General features: G+C 48.8%; 6 protein-coding genes across 12 annotated transcripts; 5 read left to right on the plus strand and 1 right to left on the minus strand.

Moving 5' to 3' along the window:
- Nucleotides 1-148: 148 nt before the first annotated feature.
- mrpl48 (mitochondrial ribosomal protein L48) lies at nt 149-2,068 on the plus strand. Of its 4 annotated transcripts, none has more exons than XM_088377467.1 (8): nt 149-300; nt 442-568; nt 648-736; nt 808-977; nt 1,061-1,163; nt 1,629-1,718; nt 1,788-1,904; nt 2,050-2,068. In XM_088377467.1, exons 1-7 carry the CDS (start codon nt 280-282, stop codon nt 1,863-1,865), a joined length of 678 nt encoding a protein of 225 aa, XP_088233593.1. In that variant the 5' UTR covers nt 149-279; the 3' UTR covers nt 1,866-1,904; nt 2,050-2,068. The 4 variants fall into 4 exon arrangements, with proteins under 4 accessions (XP_088233593.1, XP_088233584.1, XP_088233609.1 ...); XM_088377483.1 differs by lacking the exon at nt 2,050-2,068 and having other exon boundaries at nt 156-300; nt 442-470; nt 537-568; nt 1,788-1,942; XM_088377475.1 differs by lacking the exon at nt 2,050-2,068 and having other exon boundaries at nt 167-300; nt 439-470; nt 537-568; nt 1,788-1,942.
- Nucleotides 2,069-2,093: 25 nt separating this feature from the next.
- Nucleotides 2,094-6,744, plus strand: tec (tec protein tyrosine kinase). 2 transcript variants are annotated; one of them, XM_088377152.1, is made up of 17 exons: nt 2,094-2,253; nt 2,987-3,174; nt 3,239-3,343; nt 3,805-3,886; nt 3,958-4,086; nt 4,174-4,226; nt 4,304-4,479; nt 4,560-4,625; nt 4,712-4,766; nt 4,869-4,951; nt 5,014-5,147; nt 5,226-5,300; nt 5,378-5,549; nt 5,629-5,910; nt 5,981-6,099; nt 6,176-6,333; nt 6,401-6,744. In XM_088377152.1, exons 2-17 carry the CDS (start codon nt 3,037-3,039, stop codon nt 6,482-6,484), a joined length of 1,911 nt encoding a protein of 636 aa, XP_088233278.1. In that variant the 5' UTR covers nt 2,094-2,253; nt 2,987-3,036; the 3' UTR covers nt 6,485-6,744. The 2 variants fall into 2 exon arrangements, with proteins under 2 accessions (XP_088233278.1, XP_088233284.1); XM_088377158.1 differs by having other exon boundaries at nt 2,204-2,253; nt 2,968-3,174.
- Nucleotides 6,745-6,777: 33 nt separating this feature from the next.
- On the minus strand, nt 6,778-9,568 carry LOC148403706 (uncharacterized). The gene is made up of 3 exons (XM_088377615.1): nt 7,507-9,568; nt 7,100-7,441; nt 6,778-7,030 (listed from the first exon to the last, which is right to left on the minus strand). The coding sequence occupies exons 1-3, from the start codon at nt 7,559-7,561 to the stop codon at nt 6,888-6,890; spliced, it is 540 nt and encodes a 179-aa protein (XP_088233741.1). The 5' UTR covers nt 7,562-9,568; the 3' UTR covers nt 6,778-6,887.
- LOC148403707 (leukotriene B4 receptor 1-like) lies at nt 6,875-11,260 on the plus strand. 2 transcript variants are annotated; one of them, XM_088377370.1, is made up of 5 exons: nt 6,875-8,463; nt 9,115-9,676; nt 10,183-10,383; nt 10,450-10,490; nt 10,705-11,260. In XM_088377370.1, the coding sequence occupies exons 2-5, from the start codon at nt 9,128-9,130 to the stop codon at nt 11,000-11,002; spliced, it is 1,089 nt and encodes a 362-aa protein (XP_088233496.1). In that variant the 5' UTR covers nt 6,875-8,463; nt 9,115-9,127; the 3' UTR covers nt 11,003-11,260. The 2 variants fall into 2 exon arrangements, with proteins under 2 accessions (XP_088233496.1, XP_088233487.1); XM_088377361.1 differs by having other exon boundaries at nt 9,118-9,676.
- A 142-nt stretch (nt 11,261-11,402) lies between these two features.
- Nucleotides 11,403-13,678, plus strand: ltb4r (leukotriene B4 receptor). Its single transcript, XM_088377336.1, has 3 exons — nt 11,403-12,172; nt 12,236-12,512; nt 12,582-13,678. Exons 1-3 carry the CDS (start codon nt 11,703-11,705, stop codon nt 12,963-12,965), a joined length of 1,131 nt encoding a protein of 376 aa, XP_088233462.1. The 5' UTR covers nt 11,403-11,702; the 3' UTR covers nt 12,966-13,678.
- A 141-nt stretch (nt 13,679-13,819) lies between these two features.
- Nucleotides 13,820-17,195, plus strand: LOC148403709 (kelch-like protein 26). Of its 2 annotated transcripts, XM_088377096.1 has the most exons (5): nt 13,820-14,645; nt 14,721-15,286; nt 15,374-15,744; nt 15,818-15,988; nt 16,067-17,195. In XM_088377096.1, exons 1-5 carry the CDS (start codon nt 13,904-13,906, stop codon nt 16,584-16,586), a joined length of 2,370 nt encoding a protein of 789 aa, XP_088233222.1. In that variant the 5' UTR covers nt 13,820-13,903; the 3' UTR covers nt 16,587-17,195. The 2 variants fall into 2 exon arrangements, with proteins under 2 accessions (XP_088233222.1, XP_088233213.1); XM_088377087.1 differs by having other exon boundaries at nt 13,820-15,286.
- Nucleotides 17,196-17,844: the final 649 nt, after the last annotated feature.

The raw sequence follows: 17,844 nt of genomic DNA on the forward strand, positions 1-17,844 counted from the left end.
TACTCACTTTTGGTTAACACTTAACATTTTTGTAATTAGCTTTCAAAATGACAATATATGCTGTGGTACTTTAAATATTTCTTCTGATACTATAGTTCCATTATCATACCGTCAAAAGTTAGAATGTTATATGCTTAAAAAAAACATGACGGACCACAAGACACATTTTGTTCTCTACACGGACACGTGAAGATGACGTACCAGCTTCCCGAGAGCTTTCACGGTTAGCGATTTTAGTGGAAGCCATTTGTCGCCATTGTATTGCTAAATTGTACAAATATGAATCCTGTCCTGCGAAAGGTATGCATTGTGTATATTTGATACTTGTTTTGCTGATCAAGTCTTGTTTTTATTTTAAAATGTCATTGACTTTCGCTTCCTTCAATGTTGATGCCGTCCTCCCATGATTGCTGAGTGATGATGTTTGGTTTGAATTAGCAGGTGTCGAGTCAAGCGCTTTACCTCTGCAGGCAAGTACTCCAAGTTGCGCTCAGCAAAGTCTCCTTTTGTGTTGACTATTCTTTTTGTCCTTGTAGGGCTCCAGTATGCTCCCGATTCTCTGCGTGGGGTAAGCGCACACGAGAAATGTGTGGAACTGTATGGCTTGTGCGCGTTGGTTACCTGAGATGTTGCTGTGTGGCGTGCAGGAGGGTTGGCCCAACCTCAAGAAAGGACATACAGAAGCTCGCCCACCAAAGGTATTGGGAGATGGCGGCATCTCTTGCCCAGAGAAGTGGTGAGTGGTGGCTAGAAGCTTAAACGGTATTCCAACATCACAGCCTGGAAATAAAATCTATTCATGTACAGCCAAAGAAAAAGAAAGACAAGCATCAGATGCAGAGCATCATGGCCGCTACAAACGTGGCGTACGGTACCCTCAACATCCACGTGTCGGGGTACGATATGACAGCGGTGGAGCACTACGCTCAATATCTCCATAACCTGTGCAACCGGCTCGACATCACCGTGGCAGAGAGGTGACATCGGGGATGCAAAATCTCAGTTGTTTGAAAGCTGCAGGCGCATGAAATCCAATGTGCATTGTTTGGCCCCCGGTTAGCTACGCGCTGCCCACCAAAAGCACTGAGGTGATGCTGATGCAGGAGAGTGGCACCAAGATGTACGTCGACTCGCTTCTGAAGACGCATAAACGTGTCATTCAGGTAACACTTGCACAGATGTTTTAAAATGTCACCTTTTCCTAGCACCGCAGAAAGAGCCATTAATCTGTCTGGGCCGTTTCAGAAAACCCAAGAAAAAAATGTTTTTTAATCAAGAAATATAGCAATCTATGTGATTGTACTTATGAACTAAAAACCGAGTTAAACTGAAAAATAGAATAGAGACTTAATCAATTTGCGCATTATGATTTGATGCATCAATTCAATTGTGCCTTCTTTGAACACCAGGGGGCAGCACTGAAAAATAGTACAGTTCCTAAACATTTTTCTTCACATAGCCATTGCTTTTTGTTAGCCTGTCAATGGCATGTCATTATGTGCTCATATTAAGCAAGTGGGGCCATTCCAAAAGCAAAATTGTTGCATACACATGATTGTGTAGAATGTTTTGTTTGGGAGTAAAAGTTTGAAGTGCTTATTCTGCCACTTATTCTGGTGCACACACAGTTGAGCAGCCTGAAGGCGACGCTGTGTCCCGTCTTGATGGACATCCTCGTGAAGAACCAGCCGGAGGGAGTCAACCTATCGGTGAAGGAGGTGAGTTGGCTTTGGTGGAAGACCTCGTCTCCTCCACGTTAACGTTTTATTTTGTCTTTTTCCGGAAAGCACACGGAGGCGGACTTCTTAGCCCGCTTCAAGGCACGACCTGAGCTGGAGGGTCTCATGGCTCAGATGGGCCAATAGGCTGTGGACAAAAAAAAAAAAAAATGCTGGCACTGTATGGTGGGTTTTTAAAAAAATAAAATCCTGTCTGTTGTTTCCTTTCTGTGTTTTTCTTTTATTACACATGGAGTGAAAATGTGATTATCGAGGGTGTGAATGAATTCTTGATTTGGGTTGAACATTTTCTTCTCCACTTTGTGTTTAGTGTTTGTGCCTTTGGCAGGAAGTTGACTTGGACCGATGCATGCGTGTCACAAATGCATGAGAGGCAGACAAAAGGAGAAGCGAAAGTTGCAAATAAATGACAGTACATATATCAGTCACATCATCCTTCAAGCCACACTTGGCTTGAGAAACAGCGTGGAAGAAAAAGAAAATCCAGCACAAGACAGCTGGGGCACCTTGACCTGTAAGTCATTTATCACGTCTTTGGGTGTGTACACATTTTCACAAAAGAAATGCATGCTCTGATTGAATTTGTCGTTCTAACGCCATCTCATTTGTTCAACCCTACACCTTTTTGCCAACTGGGGTGGCATGATGAAGGGAAAACAAAAGCTTCTCGTGTTTATTCCAAAACTCACTTTTGTGCAAATATTCCTGTTAAATATTCTTTCAATGATGTGTCAGAGAAATGATTGTTTCTTTTTATCATATTAAGTTAAATCAAACGTTGAAAAACGTTGCATCAAACAAACTTTGCTATAGAAAATACAAAAAATCTGTAGATAGTTGTAGACGTCAGCTAGCTGCTAATGGTGCTGATTAGCTTGTTAGCACCTTATTAACGAAGTTGGATTATTATCAGGGTGGCCTGTGTTTAGAATACTTTACTGACTCCCTAATCACTAATTATTTTGGTTTCGTGGACTTAATGGTTCGCTCATCTGTCAGAAGGCTCATGATTTATGTGTCAATCATGTCATGATTGTGAGCAAAAAATGACTCCGTTAAAGGAGTGAATGGTTAACGCCCATGTAAAAATCATCATCGTTCAATTCTTGAGTAAGATTTATTTTGACTGCATAAAAACTTTGGTCAGAGGTTCAGTCAGAGACGATGGATGCTAAAAATGTGTCCCATGGCCGTTCTTTTCCCAGATCTGTGATTAATGATTACAAAGCTAAGAGTTTTCCCCACAGCTCAGATAGAGTTACATCAGCGACCGGCCATGGGATGACATTTGGCCAAGATGAGTGATGAGCCGCTGTTGGAGGAGAAGCTGATCAAGCGATCGCAGCAGAAGAGGAGGATGTCGCCGCTCAACTTCAAGGAGAGGCTGTTTGTCCTGACCAAGCACAGCCTCAGCTACTACGACGGCAGGGCGGAGGTGATGTTTCTCTTTTGCCGTGCATAAGAAGTCAAGAACTAACAAGTTGTATTTTTGTTCTCAGAAAAAGTTCCAAAGAGGCTGCATCGAGCTGAGTTGCATCCGATGTGTGGAGGTGGTCAAGGACGAGGTTGGGCTCAACCCCTGCCAGAACAAATATCCTTTCCAGGTATGTCGTGTGAGCTCATTTGGGAAAAATGCAGTGCTAGCACAACCACACTGAAAACAAGCACTACAAATAGTAACAACCAAACACGGCTCGCCCGCTTGCTGCTTTGCTTGGTCATGTGACACCTTTGACATCATGTATAACATTTTTTATTTGACTCCCTCTTTAAAACCAAAAAATGTCTATCTTTTAAATGCTAGGTGTGTTTGTTGAGTTTTAATCGAATCTAGATTTAGTCATCAAACAGTGATTAAAATAATCATAAGTGCAACATAAAAAAAATTGCTTACACAAACTCTATTCAATTTACATGCCAAAAGCTCTTTATGAGTCTCATAAATGTGAGAAGCTCATATTTAACACTTGATTTCTCTCCCCCACATTTACTACTATTAACAACTGCACTGTGAATCACAGGTGCCCTTAACTTTGTAATTTGGCCAAAACAATTCTCCATGCAGGTGGTGCACAACACCAACACGCTGTACGTGTTCACGCCAAGCCACAGCAGCAGGAGCGTCTGGGTCCAGCGAATCAAAGAGGGTTAGTTCAGGTTGCTTTTCTGCCTTTCAACTGTTGCGCCAATGCCAGCATGCACCCACGTACGCGGGCAGAGATCCGAGACAACCTGGAGATCCTGACCAAGTTTCACCCGCGGTTCTGGTGGGAGGGCGAGTGGCTGTGCTGTGGTCAGGTGGAGAAGCAAGCCCCCGGCTGTGAGGAGTACAACCCGTTTGGAAATAGTGAGCGGCCGCCGTTCCATCCTCCAAACAATCCAATACCACTCGCACTTATTTACTCATCTTCCACTTTCCGTTCCTCTTTTGCAGCTTCCAGGAAACCGCTACCCCCGATTCCCGCTGAGGACGGCACATATGGAAGGGTAACCGCCCGGACACTCACTCCCGTTGTCCCTCCACACACACATGGTCCACCTTTGACCCGCCCCGTTTTTTCTAGCACCCGCAACCTCTCCTCCCCGAGGTGTGCGACGACGACTACGCTGAAGACACTGTGGTGGCGCTTTATGACTTTGCCGGCAGCGAGCCGCACGACCTGAGTCTTGTCAAAGGAGACGAATACGTCATCGTGGAGCGTTGTGACGTCAACTGGTACAAAGCGCGCAACCAAGACGGGTGCGTTGGAAACCTTACTGCAACCCACATAGGCACATCGTTATCACATTAATAAACATCAACATCATCTCTCCACACAGGGATGAAGGCTACATCCCGAGTAACTACGTCACTGAGAAGAAATCTGGCAACCTGGCGCAGTTTGCGTGAGTTGTTTTTAATCAGTAGAGGGGAGTGTGTTTGCCGTTTAAAAGCACCCAGAGAAACCTGTGTGTTTTTGTGTGTGTGCAAGCTGGTACAGCAAACATGTCAACCGGAACAAGGCTGAGGAGCTCCTGCGGAAAGAGGTGAAGACTTCTGGCTATCCTTTCTTGATATACAAAAATTGTTATCCTTGCACATAATAGGGGGTTCCACCATGCTACCTGTGTCTCTGTCGCCCTCTACAGGAGAAAGAAGGAGCCTTCATTGTCAGAGAGTCCAGCACCAGGGGGACTTACACAGTTTCACTCTACACAAAGTCCATGGCAGGGTAAACGCCACACTCGCGCGACGGATGACGACGGGTGTCACATTTATCGCGTTGGTCTGTAGGAGGGGAGGCGGCGCCATTAAACATTACCGAATCCGGGAGACCAAAGGCTCGCCCAAACAGTTTTACCTGGCGGGAAAACATATGTTTCCATCCATCGCTGAGCTCATCACGTACCATCAACACAACGCGGCAGGTACGGCTGTTATGAAAGAGTCAAGTGCAAACAATTTTCACGTATGGTAGAATAACAGAACACCTCTCATCACATCAGGGATGGTCACCAGATTAAGATATCCTGTCGGGAAACAGGACAGGTCGGCTCCGTCCACAGCTGGCTTCAGCTACGGTGGGACTTTTTTTCCCTTATGATGCTGCTTAGATGCAGCTAGTTTCATCTATTGAGACGTGTCCCTCCCCCCCCAGAAAAGTGGGAGATCAACCCCAGTGACCTGACCTTCATGAAAGAGGTTGGCAGCGGTCAGGCAGGGGTGGTGCGGCTCGGCATGTGGAGAGCGCAGCATAAAATTGCCATCAAGGCCCTCAAGCCGGGCGCCATGTATGAAGAGGACTTCATCGAGGAGGCCAAGGTCATGATGTATGAGGAACCCCGCCGCTATTTGCGATGACATTTCTGGACAATTGTAGTCTTCCCGGAGGCTTTGTTATCCCTCCAGGAAGTTGTCCCATCCCAAGCTGGTGCAGCTGTACGGCGTGTGCAGCCAGCAGCGGCCCATCTACATCGTCACCGAGTTCATGGAGCACGGCTGCTTGCTGGACTTCCTGCGGAGTCGGCGGGGCAGCTTAGGCGCGGCCTCGCTGATGAGCGTCTGCCTGGATGTGTGCGAGGGCATGCGGCACTTGGAGAGCAGCAGCTTCATTCACAGAGATCTTGGGGCCAGGAACTGCCTGGTGAACGACGCCCTGGTGGTCAAGGTGTCTGACTTCGGCATGGCCAGGTTAGCGTGGCATTTGCTGCCCATCACGTGAATGAAGCGGCGTTGGCAGGTGTTCCGCTGTGCGGTGCAGGTACATTTTGGATGACCAGTACACCTCGTCGTTGGGCTCCAAGTTCCCTGTGAAGTGGTCACCTCCAGAAGTCTTCAACTTCTGCAGATACAGCAGCAAATCTGACGTCTGGTCCTACGGTCAGACATCACACTTCACAAATTCCCATGTACGTTTAGCAGATCCAGATGCATTTTCATTTCTGCGACCACGCAGGTGTGCTGATGTGGGAGGTTTTCACTGAAGGCCGCATGCCGTTTGAGCAATGTGACAACCACGAGGTTGTTACCTTGGTAACGAAGGGCCACCGCCTCCCTCGGCCCAAACTTGCCACGGCGACTATCTATGACATCATGCAGCTGTGCTGGCAGGAGGTCAGCCCACCCCACGCGCACGAAGAAGTTTCTTAGTACCAATGAGTCACTCTTGCTATGTCCACAGAGACCCGAGGACCGTCCATCCTTCTCGGAGCTCTGCCTCATGGTCGCTGATCTTCTGGAGGGCGATGTTGCGCTCGCCAACTGACACGTGCGGCGGTCGTGCGGTGAGCGGTCCGAGACAAAGACTGTGCCTTTTGGACGCTTTAGCATGCAAACTAGATGATCGTTCTTCTCCCCTGATTTTTGGGATATGAGTGCTGTACGGGTCCACTTACTTCACATTAAGTTTGGCAGACGAGAAAAAAAGATGTCTGACCTGTCTGTCAGTGTTATTGAGAAAAACAACACATTGTTTTGCATAAGGAATTAAACTTGTGTCTCGAGGCACTGTACTTATTTCTCAAACGATTGCATTGTCTCTCTTATCATCCCATCCAAATTTTAATTTGATATATGCAAGCACAATTTCATGTCATGAAAATAATCCTAACAATACAAATGCAGACATTTTGTGCAGCCAGTGGCAAGGCTCCATTTGGCACAAAATGTCAAAGCTGCATCAGTGAGAATAGGTAGCCGGCGGCAATGGCTGCCGCAGCGGCCGCCGCCGCCGCCCCAATCAGGAGAAGTCCCTTGAGGATGAGCGCGTTGCCCGTCGAGGGTCTCGCCTGCGTCCCGTCGACAGGACTAGCTGCAAAAACGACACGCAGCCAAGGTTATGACGCACCATTTGCATTTCACCTTTTTTTTTAAAGCTCACCTGTGACCATGACGTGATATTTTCCAGAGTCCACATCATTGCTGGTGTTGACTTGACACCGGTACACGCCCGAGTCTTCCATTCGCAGGCTGGACAGTTGCAGACTTATTTGTCCCCTTCTCAGAGCATCCCAGTCGCACCGCACCCGTCCTACCAAATGAACCACCATGCCGTCCTGCAGTTGAAAGAGGACGGTGACCTCACCCTCCCTGAAGAACTCGCAGCGGATCCGAAGCGAGGTGAGGGACATGTTGGGATGGCTGGTGAACTTCCAACCCAGGGTTATGTTGTCATTCTCTCGGGCCCAGTAGGAGTCTTGAGTCACGTTCACGTCTAATCCGCCTGGAGAAGTCAACGTGAGGGCACTCAGGTTACGTGATCAGATGCGTCAGATTAGGACAACTTACAAACGCTGACAAACATCAGGCCGATGAGCAGAGTGATCGGGAAAATGGTCGTCATCTTCCTGGAGCGGCCACAAGTACATCGGAGTAAAAAATCTTGATGCTCATCCGGGGCGCGATACAATCTGTGGTCTGTGGTGAGTCTTTGGAACACACCAGAACTGATGTTAAATTTAATCTTCCTGCCTCACGTCATCTTGTGACGAACCATCCAAAGTCACTTTGGTCCAGCGCCCATTGTGGAGTTATTATACGTATGTATAGAATGTTGTAGATCAAGCGAAGTCTGACAGCTCCAGTGACACCTGGAAAATGGATGCGTTTCCATCAAGGAGTCCGCCCCGCCCCACCCCTTTTTTTTTTATTGACATTTCAAAACTTAAGCCTTTCACAAGCCTGGAGCTATGTTCATTAGCGCATAGCCCGATGTTTACATTTGTAGGATGTAAATTTTCCTTCCAACACATTTAAAGAGTGCTCAGTCAAATGATTACCAGGTATGACTTTATGGAATGAGTAACAGATTGAGCCTTTCGCCAACAGGGGCCTCTCCTTGATGCAGTCTGGGGGGGGCAAACGCCGTCTCTCCACCTTTTCTTTATGATCAAGCTCATAGTCAAGGATGGCTCACGTTTGTCTCCACAGAAGCTCTGTTTCAAGCGCCTTGAGATCACTTCTGTTGTACAAAATGATATTAAGTTGACATTTATGATTGTTGTCTCACAATCCGCTGCCGACACTCCTTGACCTTCGTTGCTCTACGACACTCCACATCCAGGTAAGCGTAGGCGGAGAGGTAACGAGAAAGGCCCTCCCTCCCTCCTAAGCTTGCGTGCTGCAGCAGGCGCGACTCCTTGACGAGCTGGTGGGCGGGAGCAAAGGTTAAGACGAGCCACCGCAGCAAGTTCAGCCTCACAATTGTTTTTGGACACCGTCTGTTTCCCTTTTGGGTTTTCACAGGTGAGTTTTGAGTTTTTTCGCTTTGGGAGTGTTTGCGTATCCGTTTTCCAAGAGACTCCGATTTGAGAGGGGTGTGTTGCTGCTTTGATTCCTTTGCAGGTTGTGAGTCACAGGAAACAAACGCAGCCACACACAAGACAAATCTGATTGCGCAATATTTGGCTTTCAGTAGCAATGTGGTGGAGCGCAACCATACGAGAACATTAGAGAACGAGAACAAAATATGAGATATTTTGGAGAAGCTCAACAATTGACGACCCAAAATAAATCGTTCAAACCCAAATAAGTTTTCTCTGTCAGTGTGGGTCAACATGTTGTGGCCTCATTACCATGGCAACGTGCCTGCTCTTAAAGCCCTAAGCATCTGACGCTTCCCAGCCGAGAAGAACCGGAGCAAACTTCTTATCTGCCTGTTTTTCTGTCCCGTTTCCAAGTTGAGAGAGAGCTCAAGAAGAAGTCGGTGAGATTAAGATACTCGTGAAACATTTGTTGCGTCGAGGTCGCTTGACAAAAAAGAATCACATGTTGCTTAACCCAAGCATGTCTGGTCTGGACTCTGGAATTAGGAGTCTCTGTTAAAACTCGTTAAGCTCACCCCACCCCACACACTTTGACAAAACTTGCTTGTGCTTTTTTTTTTTTTTTCCCCAGCAGCTGCGCCCCGATGGCGCTAGCCAATAGCTCCTCCACGTTGCACCCGGTGAAAAACGAAAACATCGTGGACAGCACGGCCGCCACCACCGTGGGCGCCCTCATCCTCAGCCTGGTCTTCCTCTTGGGCTTACCGGGCAACCTCTTTGTCATCTGGAGCATCATGGCTCGAGCCCGAAAGCAAACCATCACCACGCTCCTCATCCTCAACCTGGCCATCGCTGACGGTTCGCTGATGGCGCTGACGCCGTTCTTCATCGCTTACTTGGTGATGAAGAGGTGGGTGTTTGGGACAGTGATGTGCAAGGTGCTCTTCTACCTGTGCCTGGCCAACATGTACGCCTCCATCCACATCATCACCATCATGAGTCTCTATCGGCTGCTGGCCATACTGCGGCCGCAGCGCGTGAGCGTCCTGGTGGGCCACCGGACGGTGACGTGGACGCTGGCGCTCATGTGGGCGTTGGTGGCAATCGCCTCCGTTCCCGCAATCGTCTTCCGCGACGTGAGGACGAATGCCGACCGCGACATCTGCGACTCCTACCACGACGACGAGAGTCACGTGAGTTTTCTCCTATTTGTTTTTTCCCCAGAGAAAAGAAATAAGCCTGACTTTTTTGAAAAATATATTTTTAGCAGAAGCTCAAATTGTCTTTCAGCCAAACATACTTTTAGTAATTATGGCCTCAAAGATCTTTTCAAGTTTTCACTAGACCACAATCCTCCAAAACCTCATGTAGTGAAATATGTTACTGTCCAGTAGAACAGCTCAACTATATTTTGGGTTAATCGAAGTCACTTCAAATGTTAGCAGCTGCACGAGATTAAATGTGACTGGTTCATTCCTAACAGAGCCACATCCCCAGTTCTAAGAGGGTGTGTAGACTTTTGCAACCAAATTCCGGTTAGTGAGAACGCGCTTTGAACTCCAGATGCTGTCCAAGAAAAAAAAAAAAAAAAACTAAAAATTGACCCCCATATTGAAATGACTCAATTGTTCGGATGACTCACGGCGCCTTGAGCACTCTCATTCACAGGAGGACGTCGTCTCGCTCCTCTTGTTTGCAGACGGTGGTCCAGTACATGCTGGAACTTGTTTTGGGTTTCCTGATCCCGTACAGCATCGTGGTGGTCAGCTACATCTGCATCCTACGCCGCATCCGACAGACCAAATTCCGCCGACGCATTCGTAGTGAGAAACTCATCTTGGCCATCGTGGTGACCTTTTGTGTCTTCTGGCTGCCCTACCACATCGTCAACATGGTGCACGTATGTGCTCGCCGCGCACGCATGATGTCCACAAACCAATTTATATTCCGTTTTTTGTTTCCTTAGGTCACGTGGGCGCTCTGTCCTGAGGGTTCGGTTAAAACAACGTAAGCCGTCACGCGTCCTTTAAATTCTTGATGTCTTGATGCTTCGGCTGCCTTCCGTCATCTTTGTGGTTCCTTGGGGATCTTCTGCTGTCGGTCTCAGTCAACTGTCCATGTCTCGTTGGCTTTCCCAAATTTGCTTTTCTCCTTTTCAATGTTTTGATTGTGGAATTACAAGTTGTCCGTTTCATCTCATGAGAGCTTGTTTGTCCGAAAGGCTGGCGAAAATCTGGCACCGAAGTCGCGCTGTCACATCCTCTGTGGCCTTCATCAGCAGCTGCGCCAACCCGGTGCTGTACTTCTTCGCCGGCAAATCATACATCCGGCGCGAGGGTCTGGCCTTCATGGCCCGCCTGTTTGAGGCGGCCGGCCTGGACTCCATCTCTAGGAAGAGCCGTCAGAACAGCCAGAACAGCCGCGACAAGGACAAAGAGGCAGATGGGGTCATGCTGAAGGACAAATTTCAGGACTCCAACTCGAGCGCCAATGTCAAAGTGATGAAGTCTCTGACGTGACGAAGCCTCCGACATCATGCCGCTGCTGGCTGGCATCTCCGAATGTCTCGTCCGTCCTTTGGCACGGTGAGCTGTCCTGATGAACAATGAGGACGGCGAGCCGTTGTCGTGTTGAAGCTCAAAAGAAGAGCTCGGGGACTTCTTGACGTCCATTTTTTTTTCTTGCCATGGTCTGTGTTGTTGTCTTATGCAAGTATGTCTTTGCATAACAGAAAAGGTCCAAATAAACAAGCTGTTCCAGCCGCACCATTACAAAAATGACGACTCACTGGAGACGTCATGTCCCCGACTTGCCGTCAAGAAACTTCCTGAGGTTTTTCTTGTTCTATTCATTCATGTTCTGCTTTCACAACCGGACGCCCTCTCGTTGGGCAAACCCGTACAAGCTGATGAGACCCACACTTGTCATTGAACAAGACAACTGACACTGCATCACTGGTTCCAACATTGGTTCCAAATATTCGAAACAGCGTCATTCTCATCCATCCAGGTAAGCTTCATTTTGTTTTGCTCATCCTTGAAGATCTTATTGTTGGCCGTGTCCCAGGGCACCTTTTGCGAAACGCCGATGTTGTAACGTGACTCGAGCAGAAACTAGTTGGCTTCCCTGCAGTTAATTCAACATATCCTGTTTCCTGTTCTGTCTATGAAAAGTCGCCGTCCACAATAGGAGAAGTCAAAGTATTCGGCCGACGAAGCCATGGTGTCCAATAGCACCGGCGCCTTCTCTCTCCCCGTCAGCACCTCAGCCAAGGTCGGCATCGCCATCCTGACCTTGGCCTTCGCGTTGGGCTTTCCGGGGAACCTCTTTGTGGTGTGGTCGGTGGTTTGTCGTGTTCAAAAGCGCTCAGTGACATGCTTGCTGGTCCTCAACCTGGCGGTGGCCGACGCTTTGGTGTTGCTCACGGCTCCTATTTTCCTGCGTTACCTGGCCGGGGGGCAGGGCTGGGAGTTTGGCTCGGCTGCCTGCAAGCTGGTGCACTACCTGTCCAGTGTCAACATGTACGTGTCCATCTACCTCATCTGTCTGATGAGCATGGATCGCTGGCTGGCTGTCAGCAGGCCTTTCCTATCCCAGAGGATGCGGACTAAGCGCTCCCTGCTGATTCTCCTCCTGGGAGTCTGGGCCATGGCCTTCGTGCTGTCACTTCCGATGCCGTTCTACCGGAGGTAAGTCCCGCGTGTGCGCCGATCGTTGATTGCGGCCTGACGTTTTCTCGTGTGTGTGCGCAGCAACCTGAGGAAAGTGTTCCCCAACAACGCCACGTTGAAATTTTGCATGCCGTACCACTGGCGAAGTGTGGGCCATCGGGTCTTTCAGTACACCTTTGAGACCATCATGGGCTGCCTGGTGCCCTTCTCCCTCATCAACACTTGCTACTCGTCGGTCATCTGCCGCCTGCAGAGCGCCATGTTCCAGCGGCGCGGCAAAGGCAGCCGGCTCATCTTGATGATCATTTGCGCCTTCGCCGTTTTCTGGCTGCCGTATCACATCGTCAACACCATCGAGGTGATTCGATCTTCCGTATGCAAGGATGGTGGACGTTCCCGCATTTAACCCCGTGCTCCCCTCCGCCAGGTGATCGGTCTCTTGCAGGGCAGCCAGCCGACGGTGGCGGCTGCCCTGGTGGCCCGCCCCAACGTCACCGCCTTCGCCTACTTCAGCAGCGCCGTCAATCCGATTCTCTACGTCTTTGCCGGCAGCTCTCACATCCGCCAGGCCGGCCTCAATTTCATGGGCAAGCTCTTTGAGGCCACCAACTCAGAGAGCAGGAGCACGTCCACCTTCACCCGCAGCGGACGCACCAGCTCGTCGCGGGAAGACACCTCGGTGCTGCAGACCCTGTCGGTCAAATTGGGGAAGCCGTTCAGGGTGAGGCAGGGAGACGGCGGCGACGTGTCAACAAGAGAGATGGACGAGCCGGAACTGAAGACTCTGGCAAGTGTCGAGCCGTTAGAATAGCGTGAATACCCTGATCATCTTTCTTTCTAAGGTGGATTCTTCATTTTGTTTTTGTATACCTACAATGATACCCACTTCCATTGTTTACATTGTCACAATGCTGTCTTCACACAGCTAATATTGCTTCATTTTGAGAGAGCTATTCATGTAATACAGTAATCCCTCGTTTATCGCGGATAATTGGTTCCAAAAACCACCCGCGATAAGTGAAATCCACGAAGTACGGTCACCAACAAGAAGTACTGGGCAGGCTAACGAGTTAGCGGAAAGATGCTAATTCACGATTGTGCTAACACGCGAAAACGGACTTCTAATGGAATTTAAACGAATATTTGGAGCAATACTACATTATCCTAAAGGTTAGACACATGTTTCCTCCAATTAGAAGTTTCATTTGGACTTTTAAATGTTTTTTTTAATTTGGGGAAAAAAATTCCGCGATGTAGTGAAGCCGCGATAAACGAAACGCGAAGTAGCGAGGGATCACTGTATGTTTATTATTGTTACTATAACAGCAAGAGTTGGTCCGCTCGCGCATAAATTGCACGATCAAGATTTGTGGCGAAGTGCACTTCCTGTCTTTCAACACACGCTATTTTCAAAACCTCACGTGACACTTTTGGCTCATCTGAGAACTGTCAGCTTCAGCAGAATCTTTGCGTCATGTTCTTAGAGCGGGAAAAGTATTAAATAAATTGTTTGCTGGAAAGTAAGATTCACCTCTTGATTGTGAAAGCGAGCAATCGGACACACGATGCTATTATGGTGCCAACTCGGTGTGAAAGTGAATCCGAGGGACGGCCGCGCTTAGAATAGAATCTTGTTGCTGTCCAGCACGAGCAGACAGCTTTGAATCTTGCAGGGAGAGAAGAGTGCACAAGGCGCACTTTCATTTGTAATTTAAAAAAAGAAAAAAAAAAAAATTCGGTTGAGTCGACATGGAGGCGAGCGGCAGTGGCCTGCCAGTGGAATGGGAAGAGCAGTGGAGAAAGGAAAAGGAAAGGAGGACACAAGTACTGGGAGAAGGGAGGGAAGGTGTCGAGCAGGACAAACGTGAGCTAAGGACCATCGTGGCCTTTAATGACTCCAGATTGGGGCTGACGAGTGAGAAGGCGGAACCACGCGGATCCAAACTCAGGGAAGATGGAGACGATGTCCGACCATATTGGAGCGAAAGCTTTCCCGGTGAGACGTTCAAGGTCCTGAGGGAGTTTCTCGACTCGCGTCTCCTCACAGACTTGACCTTGACTACTGAAGACGGGAGCAGCGTCCACGTTCACTCTTCCATCCTTGCCGCCGTCAGCGTTTTGATTAAGGCGAGGGTGAAGGAAGAAATGCTCAAGGGCCATCAAGGAGACACCGCTGCCCATCAATGGTGTCTGCTTCTGGGTCCAGATGTGGGTCATTGTGGGCTGCGGGCAGTTGTAGACTTTGCCTACACGGGGGAGCTCAGAATGGGCGACACCCTACCCCAAATTGAGGCAGCGGCTCATGGGCTCGGCGTTCCGAGATTGTCGGAGCTCTGCGAGCAAACCGCAGGAGCCGAGGCGGGTCCGGGAAGGCGACGAGCAATTTCTGCCGAGGAGGAAATGAGACAAACCCTTCGTTCCGTAGAGCAGCTGTGGGCTGAAGGTGTGGGCTGTGATGTCATTTTGGACGTGAACGGAGCTTTCTTCCATGGTTTGTACAATCGGTCTGATTGTGAAGTTATTTTTACGTTTGCTTCTGCTCGAACTGAACTTCGGCTCGTGGCAGTCCACAGGGCGATCCTGGCAGCAAGCAGCGACTACTTCCGAGGAATGTTCACCAGCGGTATGAGGGAGTCTCGTCAAAGCAGTGTTGCCATTCCTTGCCAAGTAACCCCAGAGATGGCGGCTTTGGTTTGCTTCTGCTACCGCGGGAGCCTTCCTCTTAACTGGGACTGCGTTTTCGAGCTGGCCTGCACGGCGCTCCAGTTCCAGTTCCGGTCGGCTGTCTCGCTTTGCCTCCTCTTTATGAAACAGGAAATGGATGCTGGTTCCTGCCTGGATGTGGCTTCTTTTGCTGAAGCTTACGGAATGGCAGATCTCCTCGAGGAAGCCAATGACTACGTGCTGCGACACTTCTCGGAGGTGTCGGCTACTGAAAAGTTTCTGGACCTCCAAGCTGAGAAGCTTTTGGAGTTTCTCTGCAGCGACGGTCTCAGCGTGCCGTCTGAGCTGATCGTGTTTCGAGCTTTAGTCTCCTGGGTGGAGGCGGATCCCGAGGAGCGCCTGGGACACGCCGACAAACTGATGAGAGGAGTTCGCTTCCCTCTCATGACCTTTCGAGAGTTCAGGGAGGTCAGTGATCTTGTTCAAGGCATCTTAACGAAGTGGAGTCGCACTGACGTGCTTTCCTCCTTTCCCACTTTGTGATCTTTGCTTTAGGTTAGGGCCATCAACCTGCGAATGGAGACCAAAGACGTGCAACTTCATGTTGCCGCTTTTAAGGAATTTGGATCCAGCTTCTCAATGGAGGATCACTGTCGGGTGAGGCGCCCCAAAGACTCCCTGGTTCTTGTCGGCGGGGACCGGCTGGACCCAGATACGGGTCAACGCAAACCAAGCGTCGAAATGTGGTTTGTAAACTCCCTGCGCTCCGGCATAGGCCTGGTGAAGGACATTGATTGGAGGAGGCTGGGCCGCATTCCAGATAAGCCAAAATTCAGACACGGCGTCGCGAGACTCAACGGGCGCTTGTTTGTGGTCGGAGGATGTCACTTCTACGCCAAAGACAACGTGATGAAATCCACCTACAGGTGAGCACGCTTGATGCTCTTCCACAGTGGTGGGCGCTCACAAGTCTGTTGTTTTTTTTCCCCATCGAACCAGCTATGACCCTGAGCAAGACCTCTGGAAAAGGTGCACTGACATGCAGGAATGTCGAAGTAACTTCTCAATGGTGATGCACCGAGGTCATCTTTGTGCCATTGGTGGAGATAAGCAACTCAACACTAATTTAAGCAGTGTGGAGATTTATGACCCTGAGGATGATAGCTGGAGGTGAGCTTAAGTCAGGACAAATATATTGGCTTGATTTGTTTTTCTTTCTTGTCTCACGCCATTCCCGGGTTCTCTCAGCTTCGCCCATCCTCTGCACCAGCCGCTAAGCGGCCATGCCGCCACAGTCTTCGATGGAAGGGTGTTGGTGTCTGGAGGTTTTGACCCTCAGTATGTTTGTGTCGCTTCCCTCTTCGTGTATGACCCCGAGGTGGGAAGCACCCACCTGGCTGATATGCTTCAAAACCGGGCCCAACACTGCATGGAGGCGCTGCGAGGTCGCCTCTACGTGGCCGGCGGCATGTGCAACCTGAGGAAGTATTACACAGACCAGCTCACCTGCGAGCGTTACGATCCTTCTACTGACTGCTGGACGTGTCTTGCGCCGCTGCCCGTACCTCATGTGGGTGCAGCCTCGGCCATCTTGGAGGAGAATGTCTACATCCTTGGAGGGTACTGTCAGGAAGACTACAGCGAATCTGGACTCGTCCACAGGTTTAACCTCGTCACACAACGCTGGGAGAGGATGGGAAAAGTGCCAGCGGCCGTTACTGACATTCGAGCCTGTGTGCTTGGACTACCCCGGCACTTGCGATGCTAGCTTGAAATGTCACGTGTGGACTGGCTTTCTCACCAGTGTGCCTTTGCGAATAAAGGGATGGTAACATGAACAAAAGTGACATTGCAGATTGATGTGAGAGGAATTGCTGAATAGACCAACTCAGGTAGAAGGACAACAGATACAAAAGTATTTTTTATTCCTGTATATTCATGTGGTTATTTCATTTTAGTCACAGACACTCAAGAATGACAGCGACCAAGAGTAAAGCTGAAGAGCTTTGACATTTATTTTCCGGTGAAACCACGGTGTTACGGATTTCTTACTGAGTGAGCAAAACACTTGCACTAAGCGTCCACAGGAGGGTGCTCTTAACTAGTAAACAGAAAATGTTGACCTTCCAATACAAAACATACAGAGGGCAGAACAATTATTATGATAAATCTACCATGCATTATTCTTCTGTTTTATTTACCATGCATCATTTTGTTTGATTCACCATGCATAATGATTAGTATGTTTGATTTAGCATGCATTATTATTATTCTAATTAATAGATTTCAGGGGGCAAGTGCCTCTTTGGCCCCCTTCTAGCTCAGCCAGTGAGCAGGTGTCAACCTCACCGATAACCTGTTTTTTTACTAAAGATATTTCTAATCACAAAAAGGTTTTATGTAGTTATTTATAATGATGCTTATTATTATAATAATAAATGGCGCTAATAAAGAACGTACAGGCATTAGTTGGATGTGGAGGAAATATATTTAGGCACTAGTAGTTGTGTGCCTTGTGATTGGCTGGCAACCGGTTCAGGGTGTCCCCCGCCTACTGCCCGTTGACGGATGGGATAGGCTCCAGCACACCCGCGACCCCCGTGGGGACTAAGCGGTTCAGAAAATGGATGGATGGATGGATGGATGGATGGATGGATGGATGGATGGATGGATGGATGGATGGATGGATGGATGGATGGATGGATGGATGGATGGATGGATGGATGGATGGATGGATGGATGGATGGATGGATGGATGGATGGATGGATGGATGGATGGATGGATGGATGGATGGATGGATGGATGGATGGATAGTTGGGCACTTGTGTGGTGTCAAGTAATGTCATTGTTGAGCCACTGGGAGTCCCTGTAATCCTTTTTTTTTTTTTTTTTTATGGGTGGAACTGGGGCCTGCCAGGCTTCTTCCTGTGTGGAGCCAAAATGTTCAACCCTTAAAGCATGAAATAAGATGTGAGATGAATAGTCACATGTGGAAAAAGGAATCTGGTCATTCACAAATGTGAAA

Source organism: Syngnathus floridae, chromosome 1, assembly GCF_059516105.1.
Source record: "Syngnathus floridae isolate MCC-2025c chromosome 1, RoL_Sflo_1.0, whole genome shotgun sequence".
NCBI classification, from domain to species: Eukaryota; Metazoa; Chordata; class Actinopteri; order Syngnathiformes; family Syngnathidae; genus Syngnathus; species Syngnathus floridae.

What these genes read in the sequence shown, in the direction of transcription:
- mrpl48 (XM_088377467.1), top strand. Translation starts at nt 280, where the DNA reads ATGAATCCTGTCCTGCGAAAG. An exon ending in CGCATAAACGTGTCATTCAG is followed by an intron (nt 1,164 to 1,628) that starts GTAACACTTGCA and finishes GTGCACACACAG; the next exon opens with TTGAGCAGCCTGAAGGCGAC. An exon ending in TCAACCTATCGGTGAAGGAG is followed by an intron (nt 1,719 to 1,787) that starts GTGAGTTGGCTT and finishes TTTTCCGGAAAG; the next exon opens with CACACGGAGGCGGACTTCTT.
- tec (XM_088377152.1), top strand. Translation starts at nt 3,037, where the DNA reads ATGAGTGATGAGCCGCTGTTGGAGGAGAAGCTGATCAAGCGATCGCAG. An exon ending in AGAACAAATATCCTTTCCAG is followed by an intron (nt 3,344 to 3,804) that starts GTATGTCGTGTG and finishes TTCTCCATGCAG; the next exon opens with GTGGTGCACAACACCAACAC. An exon ending in AAAGCGCGCAACCAAGACGG is followed by an intron (nt 4,480 to 4,559) that starts GTGCGTTGGAAA and finishes CTCTCCACACAG; the next exon opens with GGATGAAGGCTACATCCCGA.
- LOC148403706 (XM_088377615.1), bottom strand. Translation starts at nt 7,561, where the DNA reads ATGACGACCATTTTCCCGATCACTCTGCTCATCGGCCTGATGTTTGTC. An exon ending in CCTGATGTTTGTCAGCGTTT is followed by an intron (nt 7,442 to 7,506) that starts GTAAGTTGTCCT and finishes TGACTTCTCCAG; the next exon opens with GCGGATTAGACGTGAACGTG. An exon ending in ATATCACGTCATGGTCACAG is followed by an intron (nt 7,031 to 7,099) that starts GTGAGCTTTAAA and finishes TCGTTTTTGCAG; the next exon opens with CTAGTCCTGTCGACGGGACG.
- LOC148403707 (XM_088377370.1), top strand. Translation starts at nt 9,128, where the DNA reads ATGGCGCTAGCCAATAGCTCCTCCACGTTGCACCCGGTGAAAAACGAA. An exon ending in ACCACGACGACGAGAGTCAC is followed by an intron (nt 9,677 to 10,182) that starts GTGAGTTTTCTC and finishes TCTTGTTTGCAG; the next exon opens with ACGGTGGTCCAGTACATGCT. An exon ending in GAGGGTTCGGTTAAAACAAC is followed by an intron (nt 10,491 to 10,704) that starts GTAAGCCGTCAC and finishes TTTGTCCGAAAG; the next exon opens with GCTGGCGAAAATCTGGCACC.
- ltb4r (XM_088377336.1), top strand. Translation starts at nt 11,703, where the DNA reads ATGGTGTCCAATAGCACCGGCGCCTTCTCTCTCCCCGTCAGCACCTCA. An exon ending in CCGATGCCGTTCTACCGGAG is followed by an intron (nt 12,173 to 12,235) that starts GTAAGTCCCGCG and finishes GTGTGTGCGCAG; the next exon opens with CAACCTGAGGAAAGTGTTCC. An exon ending in ACATCGTCAACACCATCGAG is followed by an intron (nt 12,513 to 12,581) that starts GTGATTCGATCT and finishes CCCCTCCGCCAG; the next exon opens with GTGATCGGTCTCTTGCAGGG.
- LOC148403709 (XM_088377087.1), top strand. Translation starts at nt 13,904, where the DNA reads ATGGAGGCGAGCGGCAGTGGCCTGCCAGTGGAATGGGAAGAGCAGTGG. An exon ending in GTGATGAAATCCACCTACAG is followed by an intron (nt 15,745 to 15,817) that starts GTGAGCACGCTT and finishes CCATCGAACCAG; the next exon opens with CTATGACCCTGAGCAAGACC. An exon ending in CCTGAGGATGATAGCTGGAG is followed by an intron (nt 15,989 to 16,066) that starts GTGAGCTTAAGT and finishes GGGTTCTCTCAG; the next exon opens with CTTCGCCCATCCTCTGCACC.